Here is a 25,059-nt window from a genome sequence, read left to right on the forward strand (position 1 = left end):
AGATCTTTTTAATACTCTTCCTTTTCCTGGTTTTGGTCACACACAAAAACTGCATTTAGATTTATTATTAACCAAACAAAAGACGCTAAGAGGAAACAGGAAGTAAGCCTGCTGAGTGAGAAGAAAAATACCATTTAGAATGGGGTTTATAACACAGAATTTCTAACAGGAAATGAACACATAAGTACACACAGTAATTATGAGAATAGGCACTGCATACTGTTTCCCAACAGAAAGCATAAGCTGCAGGGAAATACTTATAAATAGACAGAGATGAGTGGTATGTGAGCCTGTGAAAGCCCCAAGCCAATGACTTCCAAAGTTAGTCTGCTATTGGTGTTCTCTTTACATTTTGGACTACATAAACCAAACGTTCTTTTGTTATTATACTGCATGTGAATGATCTCTCTCTCTCTCTCTCTCTCTCTCTCTCTCTCTCTCTCTCTCTCTCTCTCTCTCTGTGTGTGTGTGTGTGTGTGTATGTATAAGCATCACTATGCATGTGTGGAGGTCAGAGGACAACACTATGGGGTTAGTTCTCTCCATCTTTACACAGGTTCTGGGGATTGTGTTGTTAAGCTTGCCAGCCCCCAACTTTTCTTCTTGTACATGTACAATCAGTATAAAAATCTTACCAACAGTATAAGATCTTGGCAGCTGAAGAAAGATTTGGGCTAGCCTGAACTATATATCAAGGCCCTATCTCAAAAAAAAAAAAAAAAAAAAAAGTAAGGCATATAGGTATGATGACTTAGAAGGTAAAGATGCTTGTTGCCTAACCACTTGAGTTAGATACATGGGACTCATATGGTAGGAGAACTGACTCCTGCAAACTCTCATGCACATGTATGCACAAATAAATAGTAAATGAAATTTCAAAAGTTCAAATAAATAGGCTTGAAACTTTAATATAAAAATCCTTGCTGTAGTATTTGTAAGTCTACACATCAAACTCTGATTGAATGCTTCTAATAATTATCATTGCAACCCAAGAGTCACTAATATGAAATAGCTATTTATAAATTCCTTGTAGGTAATTAGATATCAAACTTGCCTACTTAATTTTCTTTCCCATCTGAACTTGTTCTACTTTTTGGGATACTGAACTATAAAATTAAGTTACTAAACTAAATTGTCAAATTACAGGGAAAAAAGTAGAATTTGCTCAATTTTAGGCTTTTTCTATAAAATGTAACTTTCAGCAGTGAGCACTTATCTCGATTCAAATCTAGCACAAACTATTTTACTTAACATGCATAAAGGAAAACTTAAAATATTTAAAGCATTAGAAATTTGGTATGAGCCAGGCAGTGGTGGTGGATGCCTTTAATCCCAGCACTTGGGAGACAGAGAGGCAGGTGGATCTCTGTGAGTTCAAAGCCAAACTAAGCCAGTGCCAGGAGAAGCTCCAAAGCTACATATCGAAATCCTGTCTTGACCCCCCCCCTCAATTGATATAGTACTACTTCATCATGCTTTACAAGAACACCATACCTTCCAGGGATCCTATTCTATGAATTAGTTTGGAAATACATACTCAAAATAGAAAACCACCTAAGGGATGAAGCTCAGCAGAAGGCACTGTCTTCAATTCCTAGCACAAGTACAATAATCACACTAATACTAAAAAGATTAGCATCTTCCTTTAAAAGGCAACTTTCCATTTTCTAAATATAGTTCCCAAAAGGGATCTCAGAAATTACCTAGTATAACTATTTCATAGATGAAGAAATGTAGATTAAAGCCAGGCATGGAAGTGCAAGTCTGTTAATCCCAGCACTGGGGAGGCAGAAACAGGAGGATCAGGTCCCAAGCCAGCCTAGCCTAAATAGCAAGGTTATCCAGGACTATCTAGCAAGATCACCTCAAAAAGACCAAAATAAACAAACAAATTAAAAACCCCTCAGACCCAAGATAGTGATTTTAAATCTAATTAATATTCTCCTTTTAGGGGAAAAATGTAATTTTTGTCAACAGTTCTCAGTTACCTTAAGATCCTAAAGACTAACTACTGTCTTCTCTTTTCATGACACTTGTTTATTGGTACCCTCTCAGAATATCAAGTACAACAGAATAACCAACATTATGCCTCTTCAGCCACTTTTCAGTTACTATAAGGCCTGGCAGGAAGGCTAAGCCACTTCATGGCAGATAATGCCCTACTGGTCAACCTGTGGGTGCTCAGCACTGTCAAGGTCAGCTCCTTTTCCAACTCATCAGCTGGCCAGTTATGTTACTTATACCTACTTTGCCTTGACCAATAGTTCTCATTAACCTGTTTCCTTAGTCTTTAATCCTCCCCCAATTTAACTAATTTAAAACATCTGACACTGCCCAAAGTCATGTGAGATGGTTCACATTTTAATCTCAGCACTTGAGAAACTAAGAAAAGAGGATAGCCAGAAGTCTGAGGCCTGTCTGAGCTAGAGTGAGAAAAAAAAAGCGCCAAGGATACAGTTCAGAGGTAGAAGAACACTTACCTAGCAGATGTGAGGCCTTAGGGTCAATTCTTGTTACCAACAAAAAAAAAAAAAAAAAAAAAAAAAAAAAAAAAGAGAAACAAACCCTGCTTATGTGGAACAACTTCAATGGCTGGCTAATTCCTGAAGTTTATGACAACCACTTGAGTAGGTGGCTCTGACAGGGACAAACCTTATATTTAGGAAACTATCATTCCCATTATTCCTTGAGAATGCTTTCTGAAGAGAACTACATAGAGAAAATATCAGGGTAGTACTGAAGGTACATTTGAAGATGAAAAAATATTTAAAACAAGCAGAAAGAGATTCACCCAGGCAGACATGCATAAATATCATACCCCTTCCCTCATCAAAGGAAAGGCTGGAAAGTGGCCAGTCTTTGCTATCTAACTATGGGTTTAGGGGCCTTAAAGAAACTATTCCCAGTGTGTTCTAGTTTACTATTTTTCTTGCCCACACCGCTAGCTTCATAGACTTCTAAGACCTGAGGAAACTTAAGTCTTCCATCAAGGGAGGACAAGAGAGCTAGGCATCAGCAGGACCATTTAGGGGAAATTTTGAAAAACTATCTTTCTCCTCAAATTCCACATTCTTTCACCCAAACCCCAAATCAGAATTAAGTGGTCTAGGCTTTGCAGGACACAATGACATATAAACAGATCTAAGGAGTACATGTTTGAATATCTTCTGTAACAGGAGCTTATTATATCCAAAACATCCTGACACCAGAACTTTGCTTCTAACAAGTCCTTCCTCCCCTTGTACTAATAAAATATTACTATGGAAAATCTGAAATACATACAGAAGAAAATAATGTAAAAACGCTTATGTATCTGGCTTCAATAACTATCTTATTTCACTTATAATTCTCCTTATCATGACACTTCACTTGATTTAAAAGTTACATGTAATTTCACTTACAAATCATTTAAAATCAATTAATTAATTTGGTGTGTGCTCACACACTCCCACCAGTGTGTATGTGGAGATCAAAGAGCAACTTGAATGAATCTAATCTTTCTATCATGTAGATCCTCCGCATCAGGTCATCAGGCTTGGCGGCAAACACTCCCACCTGCTGGTCCATTTACAAATTTATCTACCTACCTACCTACCTACTTACCTATCTATCCATCCATATCTATCTATCTATCTATCTATCTATCTATCTATCTACCTACCTACCTACCTACTTATCTATCTAACAAGAACTTACTTAACTATATATTAAACCAAAATATTAAACATAATTCCTTAACTTCTTTACATCACAATTCATTCACTTTTTGTAAATATAGGGATACACTACCCTGCCCTTGTGAATGTATCTCAGTAGCTTTCTAAAACAAAACAAAACAACAACAACAAAAAAAAAAAACAATTCAATATGAATAAAACTATGTACATTCTTATATTCTGAGTCCTGGTCTTTAACAGTATAAAACCTGTCTACCCAAAAACCTCAATTTGTTTACGATAATTACTATATCTTTATTGTGGAATATTTTTGTACACTGAAGATGTGTCACTGATTGGTTTAATAAAAAGCTAAACTGCCAATAGGTGGGCAGGCTTTCCAGGCATGGAGGATGTCAGAAAGAAGGCCAAGGTCCCAAAGAGAAGCTGAGGAAGCATGACATGTAGGAAGGAGATGAGGTAACACATCATGAGCTACATGGCAGCACATAAATTAATAGAATTAATCACCCAAAAAAAGAGCCATGGCAGCCTTGGTGACAAAGAAAAGCAAGATTAAAAACAAAAAACAAACAAACAAAAAAAACTTCCCCACCCCCAACAAATGATTCATACAAAGATGTACTGTTTTACTACTGAATTTAAGAAGTTAGCAAGCAGAGACTATACCTGAGATACTTGGCCTTGGGCTTTTGTAAGTTGAGGCGTCCCAATGTTTAAAGACTGGCTTCTTGTTACAGCTGCACCAGAAAGGTATTTTCCATTCACTTTTCTTTCTAGGTGACAACTTGTTGGAGCCCTCTCTTCAAGAAGAACAGCATCCCAAGGATCCTCTGCTAGCAAAACTGGATTCTTCTCTTCTTCATGTTCTAACACCTCCACACTGTCCACCTTAGGCTTACTTAGAGGATCCAAGTCTAACCAGTCAAATTTACTTATATCTTCAGACTTTGGAGACACCTGTAGATTGCAGACCGAAGCTTTCGAATTTGCTATCTCCAAATCAGTCCGTGCTTTTCCATTTTTTAAAAATTCTGATGTACTTGCTATTTTATCAAATAGTTTTGCCATGTCAGGACTGACTAGTGGCCGATAGAGTGGTAAACTTCCTTGTGGATGAAATGGTGTGGAAGGTGTCAAAGGATATGAAAAATATGGAGACTGTCCTGGAAGTCTTAAATATATAGATTCTGTAGATGGAAAAGCAGGCATCCTTGGACTGAAGCCATTCTGGAATGTGGCCTGTTTACTGTATGCTGAAGGATAAATAGGAGGTAAAGTGTATGTGGAAGGTCCAGAAAATCCAGGGGGCCATTGTCCTCTTTGAACAGTAGGTCTAAGATACAACTGTGCTGAAAATGAAGGGCTCAGAACAGGAGTAACTGGCAATACAGGGGTTTTTCTAGTCTCAAAATTATCATCCAGCAATATCTTCTCAAGTTCAGCTTGGGTGAGCTTTTCTACATCAATATCTACCGCTCTTTTTTGGGAATCCGACTCAGGAAACACCATAAGATCATAATCCTGTTTGTTAAAACCTTGTGTTCTTTGTCTAGTGCTGCTAGACAGCTCAAAGCCTCTAGGACTGTCAGTCATTTGTCTATCCTTCTGCAGTTTTGCTAAGGCCTCTGCTTCCATTTGTAATGCTTCTGCTTTGTCCACATCTTTGGTTCTTATTGGCTCCGGATGTGAAGATGAACACTGTTTGAATTCATTGTTGTTGGAAATCTGAGCCATGTCCACAAAACAAAACAAACCTCTTAATCTTTTTTCTTGTAGCTTCTAAAACACCAAGACCTATACATAAAAATAAACATAACACTCAGTTAGCTTTTCTACACAAATTTATTTTGTTTAAACCTATTCCTGCTGAATGTGATGGCACATGCCTTTAACCCCAGCACTTAAGGGGAAAAGGCAGGCAGATCTTTGAGTGTGAGATGAGTGAGTATGGTCTACATAGTGAAATCCAGGTCAGACAGGGACACATAGTAACATGCCATTTCAAAAATCAAACAAGTTAAATAAAATCTATCCTATACTACTTAAGTTTTGAAACCACTTACAAAAATACACACAAATAAATAAAATACAATGAAAGGTTTCATGAAATACTAATAGAAAAGCACCTATGTTTGGGTTCAGAAGATGCTGAAACACACACTTTACCCTACTTCCTAAGTTATCAAAATGCTTGGCAGAGTAAAGAGGTTCAAGTCAGCTGTCACAATGCCTGTCATTTCCCAGTGGCACTTTGGCTTTTTAGTCTTGGCATGAAATGACAAGTACCATTCACATAGTTGCAAGGCAGGGCTTATGATTATGCAATTAAAAAGTCAAAATAGTTATGATCTTCTTGATCAAAATCTATGAAAAACTTATTGAGGCTTTTATATACTGCAGAAATGTTAAAAATGTATAAAGTATCATAACTTAGAACAGTAAGACAAGTGTTAAAATTATCACACGCTGTAATATTCCATTCAAATATTTTATCATAATTCAATTCATTGTATAGTTTTAGGTTGCAAGGTATTTAATTACACTGTGTAAAGATATGTCACTGTAACTGGTTTAATAAAAACTAACTGGCCAACAGGTGGACAGGAGGTATAAGCAGGACTTCCAGACTGACAGTGCTTAGTTGCCAGCTGGATGCAGAGAAAACAGGACATGCAGGAGGAGAGGTAAAAGCCACATGCCATGTGGCAGCATGTAGATTAATACAAATGGGTTAATTTAAACTATAAGAGCTAGTTAGAAACAAGTCAAAGCTAAGGCCTAAGGCTTCCATAGTTAATAAGAAGTCTCTGTCTTATTTTTGTGAGCTGGCAGCCCAAAGAAAAATCCATCTACATCTGTTCAACTATGTTTATAGCAGCATTATTAGCAACTATTTTTATAGCAGCATTATTAGTAACAGCCAGAACCTAGAAACAACCTAGGTGCTCCTCAAGCGAAGAATGCATAAGGAAAATGTGGTACATTTATACAATGGAGTACTACTCAGTTGTTAAAAACAAAACAAAACAAAAACCCAAAATGACAATTTGAAATTTGCAGGCAAATGGACAGAACTAGAAAAAGCCATCCTGAGTGAGGTAACCCAAACCCAGAACGACCAATATAATATGTACTCACTCGTAAGTGATAAGTGGATATTAGATATAAAGCAAAGGCCACAACCCCAGAGAACCTAGGTAATAAAGAGGATCCTAAGAGAGAGATACATGGATCCACCAAAGAAAGGGAAAAAGACAAGATCTGAGCAAATTGGGAACATGGTAGGCAGGGATGAGGTGAAGGGTAGAGGGGAAGAGGGAAGGGGAGTGAAGAAAATAAAAAAAAAAATAAAATAAAAAAGTCTACAGTTTTGATTACACTTTTATTCAATTTATTTGCAGTTAAAATATTTGTTTTTATCTATGAAAAAAAATTCTAGAGTTTAAGCCTTCTTCTTAACAGTAAATCATCCTCAGCTACATTCATATGTACATTCAAGGTCAATCTGGGTTAACATAAGACTGTCCTCTGATTCTTGTGGTCCTCTTCTTCTGTTTCTTTGTCTTGTCCAACCCTGATGTGATACTTTTTGTTTTATCTTATTAGTTTGTTTTATTATGTTGTTTGTTAATGAGAGACAGAAAGGGAGTGATCTAGATGAGTGGGAGGTGGGGAGGAACTGGAATAGAGGGGAAACTGTAATTAGGATAAAATTATATTTAAAAAAATCTATTTTTCAATAAAAGGAACACAAAAAACATGGGGCTTTGTCAAAAAAAAAAAAAAAAAAATGGGGGTGGGATGCTAGAGTAATGGCTCAGTGGGTTAAAGTCATTGGTGGCTCTTCCAGAGGCTCAGATTCAATTCCTAGCATCAATACGCTGACCTGTAACTAACTATAACTCTAATTTCAGAGGATTGATTGCCCTTTTCTAGCACTCTGAGTGTACCAAGCATTAAAGTGGTACACATACATGTATACAAAACAACCATAAACATACAATAAAATGTTTAATTCTTATTAATCTTGTATCATTTTTATCCATACAATTGTTTTTCCTGTATGTCTATGAACCACATGCATGCCTGGTACCCATGGAGGTCAGCAAAAAGCATTGCACCCTCTCTAACTGGAGACACAGATGGTTGTAAGTTGCCATGCAGGTAGTGGGAATAGAATCCAGGTCCTTTGCAAGAACAAGTGCTTTTAAACCACTGAGCCATCTAAACTAGCTCCTAAATAATTGTTTTGTTTTCTAACTAAAAAGGAAGAAAAGGAGCTATATGATCTTCTTCAAGTGAAAGTGTTCCAATGTGCCTCATTTTATTTTTAAAGATAGAAAGTTAAAAGCCAGATTAAAGATATAATGCAGTATTTATCATTAGCCTTCACAGTAACTTCTTGCTGATCACAAAGGCTGTGGTTACTTTAAAATTCTCTAAAACAGGGCAATTACACTAGCCAATCTAACGTTTGTACACTATTTGCATACCCTAAAACAAAGGAATTAATTTAAAAGCTCCTTGCTCATTCTGTGGTGGACATTCATTTACAATTTAAATTTAAACTTCAGGAAAAATGAAACAAGTCAGTCTTGTTACTCATCTAAATGCTTTCTGATCTTAACAATTCAAGAAACTTAGCCAAGCATGGTTGGCTCTCTGAACACTGGAGGATGATGTTGCAGAGAGCTGGGGGGTGCGGATGCATGGAGGGGTGTAAGTGGGGGAGGAGAGGAGTGCTAGTCATGAGTTCCCAGTCTAACTTGTACTATATAGCCCCCCCCCCAAAAAAAAGAAAAGGAAAAGAAAAAAGAAGAAAAGAAAAGAAACAGGGCCAGTGGATAAAGGCACCTACAGCCAAACCTGACAATGAGTTAAATTCTCAGTACCCACATGGGTGAAATAAAAAGCCACTTCCTGAAGAGAAAGTCAATTCTTCCAGGTTATCTTCTAAACTCTGATACATACACACAAACACAATTTTTTGTTTGTTTGTTTGTTTTTTCTGAGACAGGGTTTCTCTGTGGCTTTGGAACCTGTCCTGGAACTAGCTCTGTTCCAGGCTGGCCTCAAACTCACAGAGATCTGCCGAGATCTGCCTGCCTCTGCCTCCCCAGTGCTGGGATTAAGGCCTGCACAACCAACACCCAGCCACAAACACAATTTTTAAAACTTAATAAAATAACAACAACAACAACAAAATTAAAACTTAAAGTAACAAAAGAAAATGAAGAAGCAATGGTTGTAGTTCAACACAGACACAATTCTTTCTGCTGTCAGTTGCCATCAAGTTTGTATGCATGCTCCTTGGAAGAGCCTGTCCCAGTTGGCTCTGCTCTATTGCTCTACTGTCTACATCCTCAAACTGGCTGAAGATCCTTGACATCTGATGGTGTCAAGGATCAGATTTACAGACCTGCCTCAGAAATTGGTGTGATCCTGAGGGGCTCATGGTGTGTCACAGGTCTGTTTTGTAACTGACAATAAAATTTTAAGAATCCTTTAGTCCAAAAGCCTTACCCCTGATCTTCCTGAGGATCTCTATCATTTCATTAAGAAAGCAATCACTCTCTGAAAGCATCTTGAGGATCAGAAAGGATGAAGATATTAAATTCTGCCTGACTGGATAGACAGATGAATGGCCTGTATTATAAAATTAAGCAGGTCCTCCTCTCAACTAAAGTATGAGTCATCCATGGCCTCTGCTCTAGTGGCATACATCTGTCTTATGTACTCAAGCAATAAAATCACTTAAGAAAAAACTAGACACTATTCTAATGACAATGATATGGAGCCAATTATGCCACTATTAGAAATAAAATTATGAACCTGGGAAGACAACTCAGTCAGTAAAGTGCTTGTCACGAGGGCCTAAGTTTGATCCCCAACATCCATGTAAAAACCCAGGGACAGTTGCACTGGCTTGTGATAAGCACTGAGAAGATGGTTTCAGGTAGATGGGCCCAGACCCCTGGTACTCACTGGTCAGCAGCCTAGCCTAATCAGCTAACTTCCAGTGAGTGGCCCTCAAAAAGATGGACAGCACTTGAGAAAGAACACCCAAGGTTGATATAATTAGTAATTAAAATTACTAATGCTTGATAAAAATAATAGTAAGTACATACATATTTCTATCTATGTAGAGCTAAAGATACATAGATGCTATCTATCACATAGTATATAAGCAATTTAATCCTTGCAAATTTTACAAAGTCTATTGCTAATATCTCTGGTTCACAAATGAAGAAACATAAGCACAGTTATATAATATGCCTAAAGTTAGAGCAGGTAGGTGCTAGAAAAGTGGCTCAGCAGTTTAAGAGCACTTGCTCTTTCAGAAGACTTGGGTTTTGTTCCCAGAATTCACATGGTGATTCACAACCATCCATGTCAAGTTTCAGAGGGTCCAACACCCTCTTCTGATCTCCAAGGCACCAGACACACAGATGGTATACATACATATACACAGACAAAGCATTCATACTCATAAGACAAATAAATCTAAAAAGTAAAATAAAAATAAGCTTACAGCAGATAGCAAGTGTGGAATGAATCCAAGCACTACTAACTTACATGATACACTTTTAAATGAACTGGAATCAGTATAGGCTTAAATCACCATAAACTATGCATCATAAATATCAAATTTCTTCCTCAATCTTGAACTATTTTTTCCTGCACTGATAAATTTTGCTTCAGTCCTATCATGAGGCAGTTACCACTGCTATTTAATTAAAACATACACAATTTATCCGTTAATTTACCATTAACAAATGACTGGCACATTTATAATTTCACTGAGGGTAAGAACTTTTCTCTCTTCTATAATCAGATTTCTAATGACCAGACGACATACCCTTCCTTTTATCAAAGAGAAGCTCAAAATGGAAAACAAAAATCAGGCAAAAAGAGCTCACTTATTAACAATTCACTCTTTACTGGAAAACAAAAACCACATGGTTGGGTTTAGAACATGTGGGGAGAGGCAATTATCTTGAAAACTAGAAGGAATACAGTAACAGAGAACTAAAAATAGGTGTTCCATCTCTGTTAAAGACTGAAATACCAATAGATGAAAAGAGAATTTTCTATTTCTGATTCATGGGAAGGGAGAACTCATTTAAAGAGAAGCCAAGTACTTGGTATTAAACACTAATTTGTCACAAAAAAAAAAGATAAAATGGAAGATACAGAATGCACAGAATTTAAAAATATTTAATATTTTCACCAATTTCATTAATGTATTTATTTTATGTGTATGAGTATTTTGATTTCATGTATGTCTGTGTACCATATGCATGCCCATGGTAGCCAGAAGAAAGTGTCACATCTCCTTGGTATAGGAATTACAGTTGTTAGCTGCCATGTGGAGGCTGGGACTCATCTATAATATAACAAAGGCCAAGGCCAGCCCAAACTATATGAGAACCTGTTTCAAAAGCAAAAACACCTAAAACAAAATATGCATTTTAAATAGAAGATGTGCTTATTATAGTAGTTAACTGGTGATGAGCAGCAGGGAAGCTCCTTCCTCTATTGAAGGTATCAACAAATCACACTTAGTGGGAAACCTTGAAATTTTCCTTATGGCCATAAACAAAAGTGGAATGCCGACTATCACCTAAATTCAGTATTTTAACCAGTTCTAGACAGTACAGTAAGGTAAGAAAAAGAAATAGGATCAAATAGGAAAAGTCAAACTACTAGTTGACTATCCTCAAATTTTAGAATATTTGCACATCGAGATGTACGTACCGAAGTTCTAAACAGGTACACATTTAATACAGACCTTATACAAAGCCCAAATATAATTGTGTATTTTTTCTTCTCATTGTTTTGTTTTATGAGATAAAATTTTGCTGTATTGCTATAGCTGGTCTTGAATCCATGGCAACCCACCTGTCTCAGCCTCCCAAAAATCTGCTGTGAGCCATCAAATATCTTGATAACTTTGGAGTTTTAGGAGTAGTACTAGCAATTGAATCTGAGACCTCACATGTATTAGACAAGCTTTCTATCCCAGCATGGGAGCTATCTTAATGGAACAAACTATAAGGCACCAATTTCTTTATCATGCAGATGTGAATGCACAGAGATCATGTGCATGCTTTTTTTTTCCCCCAAAGCCATATGATATGATCCCTTTTAGATGAGTCAAAATACATTACTACTGTTCCTTCAAGAAGTATACTTCATGTCTGTTTCGGAAGTAGATATACAGGCCTTGAGTTCAATAGAGCAATTTTGCTAAACAAAAAAAGAAAACCCCAGGTGACATCGATGTATATTTAAAGACCTAAAGAAATGGAAGCAATTGATACTGCCCTCAGAGAATGTAGAGAATGAAAAGAGAAGCAAGAAACAAATCAAGAGACCCAATAATACTCAACTAGGAAACAAAAACAGAAAAAGAATGACAGGGAAATACAGGAATGTTCTAATGGATAGTATTGTCCTGACCATTAGGACAGCATAAGGATTGGGGGGAAAACACATGGGGAAATCTAAAAGCTTCCTGGTGACTTTATAAGAAATGAACTTACTGAAATACATTCTTCTAGAAGTTCATGCCTTTAATCAAAGAACTTGGGAGGAAGAAGCAGGAGGATCTCTGAGTTGGAGGACAACCTAGTCTACACAGAGTTCCAGGACAGCCAAAGAGAACATGAGAACCTGTCACTCACACAAAAAAAAAAACAAAACCAAAAATTCACTCAGACCAGGTGTAATGGCACATGCTTTTGATCTCAGTACTCAGGAGGCAGAGCTCTGTAAGATCAAGGCCAATTTGGTCTACATGGTGAGTCTTCAAACAAACAAAAAACAAAAATAATCATTAAATTCAATTAAATTATATCCAGAGGGCTGGAGAGATGGCTTAGTAGTTAAGAGTATGCACTGCTATTGACAAGAACTGGAGTTCAGTTCCCAGAGAGAAATTATGATATCCAGTACACCCATGTCAAGTATCTCACAACTACCTGTAACTCCCTTAGTAAAATGTGTGAAATCAGTATCAAATAAATTTATTATATAGATGGTACATTCTTTAAGGAAGTAAAAGGTTTGTGAAGGGTTGTGTGTTTATCCCATGTTTTTCAGGCTAGCCTTGAACTCGATTCTCCTGCCTCCACTAGTCACCATTAGCACTAGTCACCATGCCTAACTAGAAGCAAGCTGTAATTTTATACACTGTGTAACTAATGTAGCTGTGTCCAAAAAAAAGTCCATTTTGGCATACCTGATAGGAATGTCATATAGAATGACCAACTATATGACTCGGGATAGGAAAAACTTTGGGTGATAGTGTGATCTGGATTTAACCCGGAGACTAAGTTCAAACACAAGGGCACTCTATATATACCTGTGTAATTAAGACATATGGGGGAAGAAAAAAAACCTGGTCCCTGAAACTCATGTGAGATTCAATAAATACTCCACATATACTACTTATTACACACAGATACTGGGAGCATAATACTCTGACTTCACAGGGGAAAAAACCATCAGAAGTTCCACACTGGGAACACTCCTGGACTTTGCTCTACATGTTTTTTTCCTTGGCTAATTTTAATCTATCCCTTTCCCGTAATAAATCATTAACCAAAGTATAACAACATTCAGTAAGTCTTATGCATCCTAACATTATCAAATCCAAGGGTGGTTTGGGGAACTCTGCTTTTCAATGTGTAGTTCATGTTTGATGGGCATTATGCCCTCAGAGGTGAGGTAATAATAAAGACAGTAAGGCAGATCTGAAACACAAAAAGACAGGAAACAGGACTGAAGAATTTTCTAGACACAGGATGTAGCTGGTTGGTGAGATTGATAACAGAGATCTATAGAATCATGTCAGTGTTCAGAATCCATATTTTGCTGATGTAATGTCATGGTTTTTCTCTAAAGTTTCCCCCTCCCTCCCTCCCTCTTTCTTTCCATCCATCCATCCATCCATCCATCCATCCATCCATCCATCCATCCATTTATTTGCAGTTTAAGTAGATTTATGCAAGTTTTAAATACTCTAGATCAATCAAAATCAGAATAGTCCTAAATTTTTATAATAACCCATATTATTTCATTATCAGCTCATATATAATTCTTTTCTATTTAAATATATTTTAATATTCTTACATATTGATCCCAGTTCCCTCCCTCCCTTTTCCCCCATGCCCCCGATCCTCTCCCATCCCATTCCCCACCCACTCCACAGGGAGGGTGAGGCCTTCCAGGAGGGATCAGCAAAATCTGTCAGGTCATTTGGAGTAGGGTCTAGGCCCTCCCTCCTGTCTCTAGGCTAAGGGAGTATCCCTCCATATGGGAAATGTGTTCCCACAGTTCTTTCGTGCACCAGGGATACATCCTGGTTCCACTGTCAGAGGTGCTGTAGACTACCCAGGCCTTCTGAGACCCACAGGGGGTCTGAGTCAGTCCAATGCTGGTTTCCCAGCTATCGTCTGGGGGTCCATGAGCTCCCTCTTGTTCAGGTCAGCTGTCTCTGTGGGTTTCTGTAGCCTGGTCTTAACCCCTTTTCTTATCATTCTTCCCATATAATTCTTATAATAGACAACTACAAAGAACCAAACATAGAACAGTTGCTCTCAACCTGTGGGTAGCAACCCCTTTTGGGGGATTGTCAAACAACCCTTTCACAGGGTTGACCATCAGAAAACATGGATATTTATGGTATAATTCATAACATAGCAACATACCAGCTACAAAGTACCAACAAATAATTTTATGGTTGGAAGCCACCATAACTTGAAGAACTGTATTAAAGGGTTGCAGCATTAAGAAGGTTAAGAGCTACTGGCATAGAGGCTCACATTTGTAATCTCAGCAGTGAGGAAGCTGAGAAAGGAGGACTGCCATGAGTTCAAGGCTACCCCCAAACTTACACATGGAGTTGTAAGTCAGCCTGGGCAAGAGAATGAAATAGAGTGTAATCTGTGAGACAGTAGATTCTGTGAGAGAGGAAAGGAGAAGGAGGGAGAGGAAGGGAGAGGGGATTGACTGACACTGAAACAGATTAGTGGGTTCTTATCCTAGCTGCACTTCAGCTTTGATTAGGCTTTTCACCTCTCAGGAAATCCATTTGTCAAGTAAAGTGGTTATGCACTGAATAGTAAGATTTACTCAAATATCAACATTTCAACATCAAACTTGATTTGAAAACTTTAATTCTGTTCTCCAAATTGATATTAAATATACAGTAATATTTAGGCCTTACAGTTTGACACATGAACAATTTTCATTTGAAACAAACTTAATTTTACTCTGTGTATCAGGTGAAACGTTTTTGGTAAATATGAATAAGTTAGCTGAGGCTGTAGGTTTTGGGTTCAATGTCTAGCCATAAAAATAGAAGAAAAAAAAAAAAAAGAGCGTGGTGTTGGAGACACTCTACTGTACTTATCAGTGTAACAGGAAGACAAAGATAGACTTCATGCACTAGAATTTACACTGTTCAAAAAATCTCTACTGTTCTGTAGTAAATGGACAAATGAAAACAAAAATGGAGGGCTTGGGATGTAGCTCAATAGTAGAGGGCTTTGCCTAGTGTGGAAAAGGGCTGTAGGCTTCTTCGTAAAAAGAGGGAAATAGGGAGATCCAAGAGACAAATAAAGCAGATAAATAAGATGAGGGGACTAACTATGATTTGGAGTAAGGATGGTGGAAGTGAAAATGTTAGAAGTGGTTTGATTTAAACAGAACATGCTAAGTTTAGCTAGTAAGTGAAATGGAAAATTCATTTAGTTGGGGAGGTAGATGTTATTTTTAATCAGTGAAAAAAAATGAGGCATGGGAAAAACTAAGAAGAGTTTCTTCAAGATTCTTTATAATCTTAAAGACAGGGAAAGGCAGGCATGGTATTGTACACTTGTAATTCCAGCACTCAGGAGGTTCATTATGATCTTAATGTCAGCTTGCTTCACCTAGAGAATTCCAGCCCATCCAGGCCTATATATGTAACCCTGTTTCAAAAGGAAGAAAAATCAGGTAAAGATCTCCAGAGCTCCAGTATCTATCAGGTCAGAACCAGTGAGTGGCTCAGTGGATAAAGTGCTTGTCATATAAACTGTAAAGAGAAATTTCAAGTGTGGAATGGGAAGCAACTAAGTCTACCCGTTAAATTACTATTACTATTATTATTACTATTGTGTGTATGAGGTGTATAGGGGTGTTCATACCATAGCACTTTGTGAGTTGGTTCTCTCTTTTGGTCCCAGAAATCCAACTCACATGGTTAGGCTTGGTGCCAAGTTCCTTTATCAACTAATTCATCTTACCAGCCCATATTTTTACAATTTAAAATGTTTTGTACAAGTCTTCTATCTTGGCAAAAGGCAATATCTATACTGTAACCTATTATGCACTAATCATTGTTCCATTCTCAGTCCTTAAGGGCAACCATTCTAAACATCCAGGATACAGTCACAACAACTTTCTGTGTCTAGACAGGGGTCTAAGTGCATAAGAGTAGGAGCAGTCAAGGAAGAGAAGACACAGTCACAGCAAGAAGTTTATTCTGAAAGGCAACATGCTGACCACAAAGTCTGCACTCTAACTTGATTTCCCAACAGAAGCACTTGCTGGAGATAAGTGTTGAACTTTGGACTACTTTTCTGTTCATTCATTTAACATGAATCATTAAACATACCTTGATGTTACCAAAATTTCAACATGACAAATAACAGTAAATATTGTGTGCTAACTGTTATGGTATATACTCCATTTTCAACATGGCTTAAAAGAGGAGGAAAATTAAAACTGAGAAATACAACTAGGAATTACAAAGTAAGGAACAGTAATAAACATTAAGTAATAAAACTCAGCCATGCTCAGAATGTGATTAACCGGTGGAGTGTTTTGCCTAGCATGCATGAAGAATATGTTTGTATATATGTGTGTGTATATTTGTGTCCAACCATTGAAATGAGCACCGATATGCATCCAACACTGAGAAGTTCAAGCCCATGAAAAGATGCTGAACAATATTAGTCAGAAGTGAGATGGTAATCAAAACCACAACCAGACACATTTCAAACCTACTTGACAACTTTAACTTTTTTAAATGGAAAATATGAAGTGGTGGCAAATATATGCAGAAACTGAAACTCTTTGTATTTTGCTGGTAAGGAATGCAAAATGGTACAGCCATTCTGAAAAATACTTTTGTGTGCTTCCTCTATAATGTAAACATAATTATCGTTTGAACCAACAATTCTACTTCTACTCAAAAGAATGGAAAACAGACACTTATATTTACACATCAATCTGTGTAAGGACATTGTGCTGACCAAACAGTATTTACAATAGCCAATAGATGGAGATAACCAAGTATTCATCAAAGAATTGATATACAAAATGTGGTATATATAGAACAGAACATTATCTAGTCATAAAAAGTAATGACAAATGCTATACTATGTATGAATGGTCCTTAAAGACATTATACTAAATGAAATAAACCAAACAAAAGAAAGAAATACGGTATGCCATTTACAAGAAATACTGGAATAAGAAAATTCAAAGACAGAAAATGTGTAATGGTTATCAAGGAAAGTAGGAGCTAGAAAGGTGGAATACTTACCAATTAATGAGCAGAAATTTCATTTTGCAATGATAATAAGTTTTTTTGAAATAGACAGTGGTGATAGACAATATTGTAACTAATGTCACTGAACTATAAATGAGCAAATGGTATCTGTATGTGCTTGAGAGAGAGATACACACACAGAGGCAGAAAGAGACTAAGACTAAAACTGACATGAGGATATAGTTCAATGGCAGAGTTCTTATCTAGTAGGTACAAGGCCCTGGGTTCAAGTCCCAGTATCATATACTCACTGAGTTCAGGTCCACATGCTTTTAATCCTAGCTCTCAGGAGGCTGAGGCATGAGGATCAAGAAGTTCATAGCCAGCCTGATCTACAAAACTAGACAAAAAACCAAAACAAACAAACAAACAAAAAAAAACTCCACAAGCTTTCTTCTTTATTTTCTTCTCTTTTTTTGTTAACAGGATCCTTGTGTTGCCCAGGTTGCTCACTACACTAAGTAGCAAAGGATAACCATGAACTCCTGATCTTCTTGCCTCTATCTGTTGAGCATTAAGACCACAGGTGTGAGCCACCAAGCCTGATCCCAGAGCTCCATTCTAGCAATGGAGCCAGATCCCCAGCCCCATATTTCTCTGTCCTAGCTGTTGTAGTGCCAGTTCTGTGACTGCTATTTTCCATATTCCATGAAATGCTCAGTTTGGGTGCATAGATTTCTAGTTGGATGGGTTTATGGATTTTATATTTAAAAATACCTCTCAGTAACTATGACTGGAAAAAGAAAATCAACTGCAGTTAGAAGGAGTGGTGGTTCACACACACCTTTAATCCTAGTACTTACAAGGCTGGGGCAGGAGGAGTGCCATGAGTTCAAGGCCAACCTAGGCTACAGAGCAAAAGCATAACTCAAAAAAAAAAAAAAAAAGCAAACACTGTCAGATATTGCAATATGCATAGAAGTTCTAGTCTATGAACTCAATGGCAGAGTACTCCTAGTATTCTAGTATGCACAAAGGGAAGGGGAGGAGTTCTAGTTAGACAAAAGTGGATTATTCCAAGCCAGTTATGGGGTACACACCTATAAATCCAGCATTCGGAGACTAAGCCAGAAGGACTGGAGGGAGTCCAAGTCCACCCTGGGTTACCAGCGAGAATCTCTCCCACTACCTCAAGATGGGGGTAAAAAAGTACAAATTGTGTATTCCCTGGACCCTTTTCCACTTAGCACCATAGTCTAAAACAGATTTATACATTAAACTACAAAGTGTTTATCAGAACAGTCATAAATTCTATTATGAACATAGATAAAGTGACTTAATAAGTAAACCAATGCTGTTACAGCTACTCACAGCACTGTTTTGTTTCTAAGAATAGTTAGGTCTCCGTCAGAGCTTATCTTGTAGGAAGAGCACACATGTTTACTTACTCTCCCAAACTGAAAATAGAACATTTGAAAAAGTATTTTCCTGATTCCTAATTAGATTGCATTTTTTGAAACAAAATCACTAATGTTCTAGACCGTCCTCAACAGAAGGCATTACCAGCACTGATCTCCTCTCATTCATTTTCATATACTTTTACCTGCAAAGTAGGTTGTGGTTTTGCTTCGTTTTCTCATTACACAGTAATGATTTCTTAAGACACATGTAGCTGTCCACAATGTAATTCTAACATTTATGTGGCTAAGACAGTAAGATTACTCTTAAGTTCAAGCCCAGCAGAGGCTACATTTTTTGAAAGGAGAGAAAGGTAAGTAAGGGAGGGTGTGTGTGTGTGTGAGAGAGAGAGACAGACAGACAGACAACCAGCCAGCCAGGTGTGCATACCTGAGAGAGATAGAGATAGAGATAGATAGATAAATAGAGAGAGAGAGAGAGAGAGAGAGAGAGAGAGAGAGAGAGAACCAGCCAGGTGTGCATACCTGCAATGCCAGTACTTGGGAAGCAGAAGCAGGAAGATCAAGAGTTCAAGGTCATCTGTGACCATATAGCAAGCTCAAAGCCAGCCTGGGCTCTGTGACCCTATCTCAGAAAAATACTATCATATGGATTATAATTGGTCTGCCTAGATTGAACTATAAACTTGTTCATCCTTTAACAAGCACTCCAAACCGTGCTACATGTTACACATGTAAACATGAAAACACCAACTTAAGAAACATAGTGAAAAGAATGCTGGGCCAGCACTATAGGACCTGGATTCAAGCAGTGCTGTGATGAAACACCAAGACCAAAAGCAAATTAGGGAGGAAAGGGTTTATTTGGCTTATGCTTTCAAATCACTGTTCATCGTTGAAGGAAAGACAAGAACTCAAACAGGGCAGGAACAGAGGTCATGGAGAGGTGTTGCTTACTAGCTTGATGCCCATGGCTTGCTCAGTCTGCTTTCATATAGAACCCAGGGCCACCAGCTCAGGGGTGGTCTCACCCACAATGCTTCCAAATTAATCATTAAAAAGAAAATGCTCTACAGGCTTGCCTACAGCCAGATCTTGAGGGGGCATTTTCTCAATTATGGTTCCTTCCTCTCAGATGACTCCAGCCTGTATCAAGTTGACATAAATTAGCCAGCACACAGTTGTTATGGAGACAACCAACTGATTTGAGGCTCACTCCACAGAAAAACCATGCCTTGTACTGGAAATGGATGAGCTCAAGGAGAAAAACCTGTTATTGTTGTTGTGCTAAATGGACAGAGTATTGAACTGCCTTCTAGATATTTTATAATTTAATATAAATTAGTGCTATTCTCAGTGCATGACAGGGAAGCTTCTGTTTGCAGAGAATGTAAGTTAATGAAGAGAGACTTATAACTAGTCAAGGTGCTAAAAACTGACTGCTGAAGGTTCAGCTTTAAACAGGACATCACTAACACCCCTCCAAAACTTAGCTCAGGTAATACTGAGGAAGAGAGGATGAAAGAATTTAAGAGCCAGTGTAGGAAAAATGAGCCAGCCAAAGAAACACACCCTGAGTAGAGCCAAAGAAACACACTTTGGCCCTGCAACCAGAACCAAAGAAATGCACCCTGACCCTGAAACCAGTGCCAAAGAAACACACTTTGTCCCTGGAATCAGAGCCAGTGAAAGAAATACAGCCTGGCCCTAAAATTAGAGTCAAAAGGCTAAAAAGGACCAGTGAAAGAAACACACTTTGGCCCTGAAACCAGAGCCAAATTTGACCCTAAACCTGTGCAGAAAAACCAACCAATCCCTGAGCAGGAGATCTAGCTAACTTGAGCTCAGGGATTGAAATCTGACCAATCCCCACTCTGGAAATCTCCCTGGAAAACCTCTTCCCTAAGAAGCCCTATATAAATCCAGTGTCTGTTCAGCTGTGGCTGTCCAGCTGTCCTCTGCCACCCTGACAGAAGCAGCCATATTCCTGGATTCTTCCCTCCTACTAAATCTCTTGAATGAGGTTTGGGTAAGACCTTCCTTTGCTGGAAGGGAGCAGAGAAAAGCAATTATAACTTTTTGTAGGAACCAGCACGTGTGGGGGTTTAGGGGACAGCCTTTCCCTAGCAAAGTGGACTTGGACAGGAACCAATTATAACAACTTTGCCAGCGAAGCCCTTCCCTGCCACAGCAAAGCTGTTATACTGGAGAAGCCTTTCCCTGGAACAGGGCTGTAAGCTGCTACACTTACTGTGACCTGTGGTATTCCTTAGCTTCTGAGTGCCGGAATACCTTTCCATCCAAGCTGTAAAACTCAGTATTCTTTGGCTCCCAAATGCCATAATCCCTGTCCATCTCATCCAATCCAAGCCACCAGCATATGGGAAAGAATGCTGTAAAATAGTCTTCAGGACCCATCACTCACAGAAGCAATGCCACAAGATCTGCATAAGACTGGGCCCATTAATGTTCCATCATGGATTGGGAAGAGACTCACAAGCCCACCCGACTCTCAATGTGCTATAGGAATGGGTGCTAGGGGTGGGAAAGTCAGTGGTACAATCCCTGGCTAGCAGCCTTTATTCAAGTAAATAACCACCCATCCATGTTCTTGTAGACATCTTAATTAAAATTTTCCACAAAGGGAAAAAGGAGGATATAAAAGTAGTTGGGAAAAAGAAAAGGTTCACTAGGAAGAGATAAAAGAGGGTAACAGGGGAGGGGGTGGAAATATTAAAGTATATTACATATATGAAATTGAAATTTTAAATCAAGAAATATCATTGCAAAAAAGATAAAAAGTATACATACATGCACAAAATAAAGATTCATGACTAGATGTGGTGGTTCATGCTGCCTTTAATCTCAGCACTTAGGAAGCAGAGACATGTGACTATGAGTTTAAGGCCAGCCTGGTGTACATAGTGAGTTCCAGGATAGCTAGGGATACACAGAGAGACCCTGTTTCAAAACAACAAAAGCAAGCTAACAAAACTGTGACTCCCACATTAAGTGAAGAAAACTAAGGGATTTCTTTTAGCCTGAACTATATAATACTATGAACAATGTAGACAACACCCATTCAGGGCAGTATTTCCAAGTGAGACCATGATTCCCGCTAAAAGAACACTGTATATGAATACTATCAAATAAACACCAGAGTTATTAAGACTTTTCTCAATTATCTTACCACTGGGAGATAATGGCAAAGATCTTAGGACCTGACCACATTTATTTATCCTGCCCTCATTAATAGAAAGAACTCATTCTGCAAGCCTCAATTTGAGCATAGTCTTTCTCTCATGAGACCCTCTCATTTCTTCATCTCCCTACCCAGATCACATCCTTCTTAGCACTTTGAATCTACCACTGTCTTTATAACTGCAGGGTTAGAACTTGCTAAACTGTCTTCCTAGGTAGACTAGATAACAACTTGTACTTTGCCTTTTTCCTTCTACTCATTCCCCAGTTTCTGAGGGTGGGTTTGTGGCTCAACTCAGTTACAACTATCAAATGAAACCATCAAACTAAAGGGGATATGGCTCAGTGGTAGAGAACTTGCTTAGATCCTGGGTACAATCCCTAATTGGGAGGGGGGATGGGAGGGATGAGATTAAATAAATCACCAAATTCTGTAAATCCAGCACACTAAAGCACCATCATTTGCTTGCCTTAAATTTTCTTTTGAAAATATGATAAATTAGTTTTAAAAAATTTAAGTCATTTTATCAAAGCAAGAGAAGTTGCAACTTCATTCTGTAAGTACCGATCAAAGCCAGAACCTTGTGGTAGGCAAGCACCAATTCTTAGCTACACACCCAGCTCACAAACATTTTTGTTGTTTTGCTTTGCTTTTGTTTGGAGACAGGATCTCCTGTAGTTCAGGCTCATCTCTACAGGTGCTTTGCTAAAGCATTTAAGAAAGTGCTTTGTAACTCTCCTGATCTCAGGGGATGGTCTGATGGTCTGATAACTCTGAGCTCCTAGAAATTAGACTGTCTTCAGGTAAAAATTTCCTAATTGAATTTGCTACTTATTACATTCAAAACAACGTGCCAGATTTACTCCTGGGCACAGAAATGTACACAACAACATTAAACTTGAGTAGAAAATTTATAGTTCTAAATAGAAGCAACAAAGAATCACACACTCAATACACAACTGATTACAAAACGTTGTTTCTAAAGCAAATATGCTAATCTTTATGCTCTATGAAGCTGAAGAAAGACTGAGACCATTAAAGTATGACTGCAAATTAAACTGCAAGCAACATGTACACAAAATAAATCATAACAAAATTTTTCTATTATTGCTGTTGATAGTGTCTCACTAGGTATCCTGGGCTGGCCTTAAATTTGACCCTCCTACCACAGCTTTGCAATGCAGGTAAGCACTGCAAATTACAAGAGTACCATCATGCCTGAGACAACTGACGTTTTCCCAAGACACACTTCTTTTGAATTAAGTTAGCCAATACTGATGGAACTTGTGGAAGTTCTGTATGTCTTTTGTACTATTTTAAAAATCACTTTGGAACTAAGTTTGAGTTAACAAATATCTCTGTCATCAATTACAGTACTTTTCAGTGCTCAAAACACTGAATGTCAAACATGCAAACAGCTTCAAAAATTTGAAAGTCTCAACCAAGGCACTTCAAGTGTGGTTTGTAGCCTTGAATAACCACACCAACTCCAACAACAGCAGAGCTGCTCAACAGTTTCTTGTGAAGACTGAACCACCACCAGGCAGGCAAGAGTACAAAGTCTTCCTTGGAATCAGTGTTCCAGGACGTCTGTGCAACCTCTCTTCCCCTATGCTATTTCACCCACCCTTTAAGAATAGCTTCCCCCCACCCCCGTTCTTGTGGCTTGTGATGTTCCCATACATTCAATCATTTTTTTCCAAGGCAGTTTCCTCCTGACACCCACCTGAGATTTTGGGATACCTCTTTAACAAGTAATCTTGCTCAAACAGGGAAGTTTCCTTCGAGTCACTCAATTCAAACACACAGTCTAAAACAGAAATATAAGAATTACAACTTCACCTTCTATCAGGAAAACACCGGGAAAGAACTACCATACACACTTTTCCTCCACTTCAATTATTTCTTGTTCCCCAGTCACTCAGGAAGAGTTAAATTATGCTTACTCTAATGCCTTCCCAGAAAGAGGATGCGCTAAACACACATATTATTGCATTCCCAAAGCAAGTAGATTCTGGATTTTTTTTCTTAAGTTAAAGAGGTGAAGGGTCCCAGGAGAAGAAAAAGAACCTCCCAAGGCTCCAAAGACAGCTGGGTGAGGAGGAAGAGGCCATAGCAGAAGTTCAACAGCCACTTTCCAGAACAGCCTAGAGCGGACCCGCCGCCGCAGCTCCCTCACTGTCCCGGGGACCGTGGGGTGGCTTCCTCTCCCCCTGGGGGACAGCAGCGCCCAGCGGCTCACGACAAAGGAGCCTGGCATGGGGCACTGACGACCGCCGGGTGGGGGACAGGGCCCCGAGGTACGAGTAAGAGAGGATGGAGCTACGAAGGGGCACCGCGGCCGCGGTCCCTCCCCTCTGGGTCCCGCGGCGGCCGCGCAGCGCCAGGCCTCGCTCCACACGCACCCGCCGCCCCTCACCTCACGCTGCCGGAGCCTTGGTCTCCACCACAACCCGAGCCTTCGCGCCTTCCAAGGTCCAAGCCATGTTTCCCCCCCGGCCTCAGCTGGCTCAGCCGGCCGCTGAGGAGAGCTTCGACTGACTCCGCGGCCAGCCGAGCACTGTACGTCACTTCCGATGGAACAAGCACCGCCCTCGGACTTTGGAGCCTTGCGATTGGCTGGCGCGGACGGCCTACCTGAGGTGGTGGGCGGGGCGCAGACGGGCCCGCGAGGCCGCAGAGGGGAGGTCGCGGGCTGGAGTAGTTGCCCCGGGGAATGGGTGTCTAGTCCCGGCCTGAGGCCTCTCGGAGAGGGTACCCTGGAACCTCGTGGCCCGCCTCGGCACTGTGGCCCTCTCTCAGCACTGCGCGCTGACGACCTCTGGCCTGCGGCAGACTGGTTTACGACGTTAGCCCCAGGCCGCCCGAAGATGCTTTTGGATCGGAAGACAGAACAGTCAAGATGAAATCTTTCATTCCCTCCAGCAGTTATCGCGGACGTTCAGGTGCTTCGAAGTTTGTAATTAGCCGCTCATCACGTGGTTCCTGCAAAGGGCTGGATGTGTGCGACGTTCTCACGTCGATGTTTGCTGACAGCCTTGCTGAGGCCGGGTGAGGAAGGCAGCTTGATAATAACAGCGCTCGACCAGACATCACACCCAGGCCCCATAGTAATCATACCTTTCTCGTGAGCACCGAATGGAATTATGCTTGTAAAGCCTTTAGCCCTCCACTGTCTGGTTCAAAAGTGAAGCAGATGGGGAAATTATTCGCGTT

General features: G+C 39.2%; 1 protein-coding gene across 2 annotated transcripts in view; it reads right to left on the reverse strand.

The window, feature by feature from the left end:
• Positions 1-24,415, reverse strand: part of Pik3c2a (phosphatidylinositol-4-phosphate 3-kinase catalytic subunit type 2 alpha) — a 91,031-nt gene extending 66,616 nt beyond the window's left edge. For both annotated transcript variants that reach the window (XM_051192762.1, XM_051192763.1), the window contains exons 1-2: positions 24,263-24,415; positions 4,347-5,474 (exon numbers count right to left, since the gene is read on the reverse strand). In XM_051192762.1, the coding sequence (XP_051048719.1) occupies positions 4,347-5,414 (1,068 nt within the window). In that variant the 5' untranslated portion in view covers positions 5,415-5,474; positions 24,263-24,415. The remainder of the gene's footprint in view (positions 1-4,346; positions 5,475-24,262) is intronic.
• Between the last annotated feature and the right edge of the window lie 644 nt (positions 24,416-25,059).

The sequence above is a fragment of the Phodopus roborovskii genome, unplaced genomic scaffold, assembly GCF_943737965.1.
Source record: "Phodopus roborovskii unplaced genomic scaffold, PHOROB, whole genome shotgun sequence".
Lineage (NCBI taxonomy): Eukaryota > Metazoa > Chordata > Mammalia > Rodentia > Cricetidae > Phodopus > Phodopus roborovskii.